The sequence below is a fragment of the Seriola lalandi genome, unplaced genomic scaffold (assembly GCF_002814215.2).
Source record: "Seriola lalandi dorsalis isolate HSWRI2012SDOR001 ecotype SW California unplaced genomic scaffold, Sedor1 jcf7180002054795, whole genome shotgun sequence".
In the NCBI taxonomy this organism is placed as follows: Eukaryota; Metazoa; Chordata; class Actinopteri; order Carangiformes; family Carangidae; genus Seriola; species Seriola lalandi.
In genome coordinates this window covers 5,431,316-5,440,522 of record NW_019525348.1, presented here as the reverse complement: position 1 = coordinate 5,440,522, position 9,207 = coordinate 5,431,316, and the positions used below count along the sequence as shown (strand labels likewise).

At 42.9% G+C, this 9,207-nt stretch overlaps 1 protein-coding gene across 1 annotated transcript in view; it reads right to left on the bottom strand.

Annotated features, from left to right (window-relative positions):
- Positions 1-6,043: 6,043 nt before the first annotated feature.
- kif16bb (kinesin family member 16Bb) overlaps positions 6,044-9,207 on the bottom strand; it is a 25,107-nt gene continuing 21,943 nt past the window's right edge. The window contains exon 21 of the mRNA XM_023425797.2: positions 6,044-8,752. Coding sequence (XP_023281565.2) covers positions 6,506-8,752 — 2,247 coding nt within the window. The 3' untranslated portion in view covers positions 6,044-6,505. The remainder of the gene's footprint in view (positions 8,753-9,207) is intronic.

Below are 9,207 nucleotides of genomic sequence, written 5' to 3'. Positions count from 1 at the left end.
CATGACAAACGTTGAAACCCAGCTGCTGCTAAACCAGTTTTTCAGACACGTATGTTCTAAGTGAACTATGCTGAGATGAGGAGCATATACAAGTAGCAACACCATTTGACTATCAATCATAGTCTATTTATCATTCACTAGTCCCTCAGCCTATTTATAATGAGCCAACTTTTTGACTGGAGACCCAGTCTCCAACAGTCCAGAGACTGAGGTTTACTGATGGGCACACTCATACAAAATATTAACATATTCCAGCTGGTACCAATCCACAAAACCTGCACAAGTCAAGAGCATTTTATGATTGATGTAAACCAATATGATTCACCGAAACACTGCATGGTTCTTATTTGCACAATATGTGGTCTTTAACTCCTTTACAAGTTTATTTTGAGGAATATGTAGAAAGCTCTTCCATTAAGCACCACTCATGAATATTTGAAGTTGCATCCTTTTCTCCAACTTTTATGGGAGTCTTAAGAAAATCATGTAAAAGCACATCCACTTGCAACAGCTCCTCGTCTGTGCGACCTGCAGCAAAGCACCCCTGTCTCCTTTTATTAGAATGTGATCAGAAATACTTGAGGTCTCAAAGGACTGCGGTACATTGCCAGCAGCACAAATATGAGCTGGGCTGCTTTTTTCAAGGCGTTAGCTTGTGAGCTGCACATTCATTAATGAATCAAAGAATTAACCACACAAAAAGCAGCCGCATAGGCAAGTATTAAGTTGAACGCTAATTAGCAGTGAGTGTCATCGAAACAAATAAAGGTAACTAACAGAGCAATTTAAAAAATGATATAATTGAATATCTTAACTAAGAATATTCAAAGTCATTCTTCAGTATTCCTCCTCCACTCCATCATCACTTCCTCTTCTATACATTTATACATTTTATCATCACCCTGTTATCCCATCAGAATTCATTAGACATCGCCTTCATATCATCAAATCAAATAAAGTTGAAAATCTAACTCCCTATTACCCACAGGAGCCATCAGTGGGATTTTTATTAAACCAATCAGCGACTCACATGCAACAGCTTACCCCCACAAGGAAAACACCCAATCACCAGCACCTGCATCAAGACTCCCTCTACAATCAGTGCAGTGATGGCCAAGCTGGGGCATGCATCTGGTATAGAGATAAAAGCGTTTTCCCCCATAATCAGTGTGCATCATAACTCCAACAATATTGCCTCCATACACACTGATAAACAACTTCAACAGCCGTTTCACAGAAATCAAGAGGAAATCAAATGTCTTCACTCACCTGCCAATTTTCCAGACTTAAAACATTACATTCGAAAGTTCAGGAGTGCAAACTGAAATAGAGACTTTAACAAAGTTTAAACAATCCAGTGAGAACTGGAGCTAATCTGAAGATTAAAGGTTGATTGTGACAAAAAACCAAAGTTTGATGTCTAACAACTACAGTAACTTCCTACCTCAAAGATTCTAGGACAATTTTCTTTCCCTTCATTTCTTGTGTAGATATCAGAATTGTCATAGGACTGTTAGCAAGGGCAGGAAGGCAGCCTCTTATGGAAGTGCTGGGTACAGTCACAATCAACAGATGGTGAGCACTGCTTCTTTCCCCCCCCCAGGGCAACAGTAAAACTGATCTTGTGAAATCTGTCACAATCCATGGTGGTAAATGTCTCGCAGTTCCTGCAAATGCTAATGAAGCTCAAGTGAGGTCCAAAACTGAGCAGGGGTGGGCAGGGAGAGATGGAGTCCAATTTAAAAATGACACTGTGTGACAAACTCATCCTTTCAGAGGGCAGAGAGTTTTCTCTGGCCTGCAGTCAGACATTCACAAATGAGTGCTGCTCAAAGATGCCACTGACATTAAGGTTGCCATTGTGTCCATCTCCTTTGAGGCCCGCTCCCAACACGTTCCATCAGAGGCCTGGATGAAACTTGCCATTGCTGGCAAACACTAGCCTTCATTAGATGGGTTATAGTAAGAAAGTTAATTATAATGTGCTGCTTTTGAGTGAAATGAGTTTAAAACAGTGGGGGTGCACATACTGGACATTCAAAAGACCTCCACTCAGCTGGAACTCAATTTGAAAAAGTGCCCTTGACATGAAGCCTTCAGAAGGAGAGTACTGATGTGACATTGGTTTTTATCTGCTAATGAACACATCCAGAAGTCCCTCTGTTTCACTTCACACATACACACAGTCAAGTCTTTGGTAATTAGCAGTGTTTCACTCACTAGTTCAAAGTTTCAGATTAATGCAGCACAGTTGATTGAATCCTGTACGTAAACACAATCTACACCATGACTGAGTAACAGAGTGTGCAATGTAAATGTGATGCATTTATATCAGATATAACAGATTATTATGGAAATATGTTCAGAGTTGACACCTGCTCACTCGCTTGCTCACCAACTATATGGCCTGATGTCATTCCCCACAAAAAAAAAAAAAAAAAAACATCTCACTTTGCACAACAGAGATTAGGAAGTGAAAATTAAAACGTTCACCCCAAAACCCTGCATTAGATGCAGAGTCTGATCACAACTATAGTGTGTAATCTATGTGAGGCTGGGTCCATTCCTCTTCTAGGCACCTCCAAACTACTAGGTGAATATTGCATCTAGTGAGATGAGGAGTAAACCTAAACCCAAACAATCCAAATTATATGCAGGGTACATCAGCAGGTACTTACAGTATTTACTAGCAGGTATTTAAAATAAATAAATAAATAAAATCACAAATTAATGGGCTGGAACATATAATTTCTTCTTGTGAAAGGTTATGTTGCGTGATAAACAGATAACCATAAGTACATGGGAATATATCCTTACATTGGTAATGGGTGCAGCTGAGTGTGGCAGCGGCAGAGACCACAGAACAGGAGCTCAGCAGTTTAGGTGTAAGTGAGGTACGTGGACGAAATGTGAATATAACTACCTGTCGTCCGTGACAAAAGCCATGATGACTTCACCATGTAAGTACAGGAAAATGATTATATCAGTGGCTTCTCACGTTACATAACAGCCTCCAAAATCAGCCTTCAGAGGAAATACAGAACGTCACCAAACCACCGCAGAGGCCCATAATACTCAGTCATGAGAGCACACATTTAACTACTACACAAGAGTCATACACATCACAAGGCACAAGCCCGAGAACCTCCAAAAGAAAATGACTCGCAGGAAGTCACGATCAATATCATCAGCAGCATTGCACCTGGCTAACTGGACAGAAAGTAGCAGACGACAAGCAAACACGCGGGGCGGCAGTAACACACGCAGCAGCTGAGCAGGTGTGTTTGATTACAAGATGAAGTTGAAAACTGTGGCCAACAGAGTGTAAGACTGGATTGTGTAAGTGGGACAACAACAGACCTGTTTCTTGGCAGAGCATGTCTTTCCTTTCAGTCCTTTGGGTTCACAAAAAGAAAAAGAAAAAATGCTACGAGGCTACGTGTGCTGGCTTAGTGGCGTAACTCACCGGGGGACTTCCAGTGAACTGAGCAATCAATGACGTTATTAAATACACCTGTGCTTTTCCTGCAGTGATGAGTGGAAGTCCGGCAGGTGACCTGAGCAGCTACGGGGCAGGAAGCAATCACACACAGAGGAGAACTAAGTCATCTCTGCACAGTTTGAACAGTACAGCAACCAGCTTGGCAAAGTGAGAGGAAAAGCTGAATTACTGCTGCTATGTTATTGTTGTTTTCCAAGATGTTCAAGACCTATTAAAAACAGAAAATGTTGCGTATAGCCTATATAAAATCTCAAACTAGTGTGACAGTGAGGAAAGAGGAGCGGTAGGCTACATACAATTTCAACAAATTCACAGATGACCACAACTTTGTCTTAGTATCTCAAACTTTAAATTAATTGAGTTTCAAATTGGTGGTTTTCAAACTTTGAAAATCAGTCCACATAATCACTGCAGTATTTGGTCCAGCATTTTACAAATTACTTTTATCCACACATTGGTTTGCCTTTGCAATTTAGGGCAAACTCACCACCTGCATTATAAATGTTCTGTGCTGATCTGCTGGCCTCTTTTCCAAAGGCCTTGCATTACGGTTAAATTGAGAAACCGGCTTCTCTGAAAGATTATTTCTTGACTTAACAAGATGTTTTTTATTGTAAAGCCAAGCTTAATTTGTAACCAGGAAACTGACTCCAAGCAAAAGAAACAAAAGGAAATGGGATACTTTTAAGTTTGCATGTCAAAAAGTGATTTAATTATGAAACATTATATAAACATCGCCAGGGCCAATTTGCTCCTATGGACGGGTTGTGGATTAGCCTTCAAAACCTAAAGAAAACATAAATAAAATCACTGCATTTTTGTGATTACTACAGGCTGCCAGAATGATCAAGATTGACATAAAAAAGATTTAGCCCATCCACAGCTAAGCAATGAGAGAACTGACTAGGTCACGTTCACATGCTTCCAAAGGAGGAGGTAAACAAATTATCTTGTTATATGCCGTCAATGGCTGTGGGTATTAGGGCCGGAGAACCCAGTGGGAAATCACACAGAGTAATGATTAGAGATTCAGAGCCTGCCAGTGGGTATTTATATCTGCAGTCTGAGAGTGAGCACTTCCCCTTAACCAGGCTGCGCCTAACAAGAGCTTGGGTTTATTTCAGTCATAAACCAGTCAGTGAACTCAACATGAGAATCAGCAGTTTTCCCATTTCAACAGAAAAATAAATTCAGAAGCTGAGATTTACTTCAGTTAATATATAATTTAACACTAGTATCAAAGATTACTCAATACCCCAAAATTTGCAGTCCCAAAGGATCCAAAGGATTGGAAACAACACACTGAAAGTGTCGCATATGTTTCAGAAGAAGCAGAAAGGTTATTGAGATGTTGGCCAACTGCCTCAAGGAGGAACTCTCCAGCCCCCCGTCCCACATGGCAGCGGAACAATCACTAAAACTTCTAAATCACTAATAATCATGGTCTTATGATATTGGATGGAGAAACATGCCGAACTCTCTGTTTCCAAATACTGCCAGAATCTACAGATTTATCTGCCAGATGACACTTGCAGTCTCTCATTTTGCCATTGATATTAAACTATTCATAACCTGCAAAAATATTTGCAATACATTATCCTTGATGTAATCGGAAAATGTGGAAATCAACCCACGGAAAATTAAATCCATAATTCTAACCTCTTTCCCCCGCAGACTACTGTGTTCATTTCAATGTATCTGGTTATGATTTGTCTGTCTTTTGTGCTTTATTCACAGGAAGGCATGATACACAGTCGCTGCCTTGAATGCTAATTAACTGTCTCGAGCAAAAGAGAAAAACAACCCTTTCACATCCCTGAGCTTTCATCCTGGCTCAAACCTCACCGCTACCAGGTGTGATGTGTTTCTTCACTCAAGGCCAAATCTCCATCCTTCATGCTGGAGCAGACAAGAGAACTGATTGCGCTATATTGCCCCTGTAATTTTGCGGGCTGGATGGGGTCACTCAGTCAAGAAAAGGAGCAGACAGTCTCCAGCTCCAACTCTTGAGATGTGAATCAAACTCCAGTCCTTTCTCAGATGCAGCATGATCAACCTATCCAAAATTTAAAGCAGCTGCTGGAGTGAACAATGCTGACTGGCAGCAGTAAATCCACTGAGCCGATGTGCAGATAGTAACGGTGTAGTGGAGGTTCAGCTTGACCTCAGACACTAAAAGTCTTTCTAGTGGAGAGTTCAGTACTGCGAGTGGAATACAGATTCATGCAGAGACCTAGACAGTCAGGAAAAGGCTGAAAGTAAAAAAGGCACCTATGCAAAAGCTAACATCAGAGAGGAGGGGAGAGAGAGGATGCCTGACGGAGATGATAGGAAGACAAAATATTAGACATTAGAGAAAGCAGTGAAATGCATCAGACTCTGAATTCTTTGTTTTTCCATCTTAAAAGCTCAACTATCTGCTCATCTGCATTCTAAGTGGTAAACAACACTCCTGAGCAGCAGTGGATTCACCTTCCTTTTATTTTTACAAATATAATCAGTTCAAAACAGATATTTTTAGATAAAATATTTGAAATTGGCAACAACTTGACATACATATGGCTTACATGATATACAGCGATAATTTGGTCACATCTAAAATACTATATAAATATTACAAAATATTTTTTAATCCTCAGTGCTGAACCTCCAGCCCTTAATTGTTTAAAACATTACAAATGAAACAGACAACTCTGACAAAAATAATAATGGAGGTGGGGGATGGGGTGGGGGGGTGTAGCGGGTGAAGAACAAAAACAATGCAAGAACAAAGAAATTGTTTTAAAGATAAAATATCCAAGTACTAAAGCCATGCAGCATTAAAATGACCAAAACTTCTAGAGGAACGAATCAATACGGAAACTTCAAAGTCAGTCATAGTTTTCTCTGTCATTTACCAGTAGAGCTTTTCCTATGAACTGTCTGGGATGCACTTTTGCCATTGCTCCCTGTGAGTGAGAGTTTTCAAGCTGGGCTGTTCATTACTGGCTGTTCAGTTCTTGATCAGACATTTGACAAGTGATTAATCAGGCAGGCGGCCTCAGCGGAGCAACTGAAAGTTAATTTCCACACTTCTGCATGCAGGGATGAATTTGAAGCATGTGCAGGCAGGGTAGCTGCCTTAGTCACGCTTTCAGGGTGACCCTTGCCCCTCACGTTTGCTAGAATTACATCCAGTCTGACAGCTCCACGCTTGTCTTCATCATGCACCAGCACGCAGCGCACATCTGAGCGCTGGCGAAGAGTTAAGTTGTGGAATAGGGGACGGCAGGGCGCTATGGTGACAGAGCGTGGAGTCGGGTGAAAGACAGCATCCTCCTGCACCAGGCCAAGGTGGGTATCAGTAAGTAAAAGCTGGGCAAGAGGCTCAGTGTGTGTGCTGGGGCTGATGCACACCCCTACACTTGTGTAGAGTAGGAGCTGTACCTCTCCCAGAGTGACTGTTTTTTGATCCATGTTACAATGAACAAGGTAAACCAGATCAGCAAGACTCTTCTGGAACTGGCAGCAAACCCTAAAACCAGCATCCAGCAGCAGGTCAGGTACATAAGCCTGCCAGTCTAGAGACATCATCATCAAATCTTCATGAAGCAGCGGGTGCTGAGACACCCTGCTGTCCCCAGGGCAGATTAACCCAATTATGGCCCAGCACAGCTCTCTGGTAAGCTTCTGGCTGTGGGTGTAGACACCCAGGATGCTCTCCTCTGTAGCGCCCATCAAACGCAAACTGTGGCCTGCTAAGCCTATCTGCACCTCCTTCAGCTGGAACAAGGGGAGGTGATGGAACAAAACCAGGTCCCCAGAGTTAGCGGCCAGGGTATAGAGGCCGGTCTCTGCCAGGATCAGAAGGGCAGGACAGGGCTCCGGTTGGCTGCATTTAGCCACGTTCAGCCAACAGAGAGCTACAATCTTGTGGGAGGTGATCGCTGCGATGGAGATAATAGAGCGTAAAGCATCCATCAGGTCGAGTAATGGCAGAGTTTGAAGGTTCAAAAGCAAATCAGGAAATTCTATCAACGTTTGACTTAAGATTTTGACATCCTCTTTGTTTTGCAGAGCCCTCCAGTTCTCCTGATCTTTGTCTTCAGAAGCATGGGCGACCTCCAGCTCACTGATGTGTTTCACTGACAACAGCTCTGTGATCTGTTTGGTGCCTTGTTTTACATGAACACCAGTAATGTCTTGCTCTTGTGGCAGATCCCCAGTACTCTTATTCCTGGTCCAGATATCTTCTGGGATTAGTGGCATGTCGTCATCTGGCAATTCTTCTGCTTTGGTAAAGATTTGGGTTGGTGTCAGGACTGGGAGTTGTGTGGTGCAGCCCTGAATCATTTGAGCTGCCTCCTCGGACTGATGGTGTTGAGTTATCTCCATCTGAATCTGCTGTATGAGTGGTAGTTCTTTCACTGTGGAAAAAATGCGACTATCCTTGATCAGAGAGAAGACGAAGCTCCCTTTAACCATGGAGAAGACCTGGCTGTCCTTCACCACTGACACAACATTACTTTCTCTGACCAGAGACACAACATGACTGGACCAGCGGGCCCCAACAGGCTGCAGTCCCTCCTCCCTGACCTGCTGCAATACTGTGCGAGAGCTCCACAGGAGACGCCCTGCATCCTGGACCATCCAAGAAACTCTGCTGACCAAAGAGCCCAGCCCTGAATTTTGAGCCGTGGCTTCAACGGTCTCTGTAACACACACTCCTGGAAACTCCTCCAGACCTCCAGATTCATTCATCTCTCCACAGCTGAACTGGCCCTCAAAGGAAGTTTCCTCAGGTGGACAGCAGGGCACCCGACTAGTGAGAGGCTTTTTGTCGAGCTGAGAGCAAGTGCTGGTCTGTGTGAGGACAGACATGGAGCCTGTTCCTCCGCTGCTCTGCAGGTGGGACATGCGGCCTAATGAGCTCCCACCAGAGCCAGGTCTCCTCTTGTAGCAGTCAGCCACGACACCTTGGATCTCGTTAGCATTCCCCTCTGGCTTCATGCCACATCCATCACGCGGGCCCAGGACACTTGTCTGCTGGAGGCCGGCATCCCCTGACCAAACCCCTTCTGTCTTATAACTTGCAACTCGAGCCCCACTCTGACGTTTTCTCCACGGCCTCTCAGACATGAGCCCTGGCCTTGATTTATGACACGAGTCCCTCTCCTGGTCATGGCCATCCCTGGTGTTTACTCCGCCCTGTAGTGCATCTCCATCCAACTCAAAAGTAGAGTGAGGGACAGGACATTTTCCAGGCATGACCTAGTTTACATTGTGTAGGTGGATGAGAAAAGGAGAAACAATGAGAGGAAATAAACCTCAAAGTGCAACATTTTATGCAGAGTAATTTAAAAATCCTGTTGTTTTATTGAATTTACTACAAAATAATTAAGGCCACTGCTGAGAAGGAGCAGAAAATAACAACTTCACACAGCTGCCTTTTAAAAACATAAGTTCATTTATGTATTCAGTTATGTTTGAATACATAAACACATGCACAGCAAAATGGAGTGAAGAATATCAAGGTACATGTATAAACAGAAATATTTCAAAATTGCTCTCATTGCAATATGCTTGCACAAAATGAATGTCATTTCTTTCGAAACCCCTACAGGAAAGTGTAATAGGGTTTAAATATGTGCATAATAAACAAACAGAACAAGCCAAGGGAAAAGTATTTCATGCCTCATAAAAATCTGTATGGGCCTGGCTGGAGA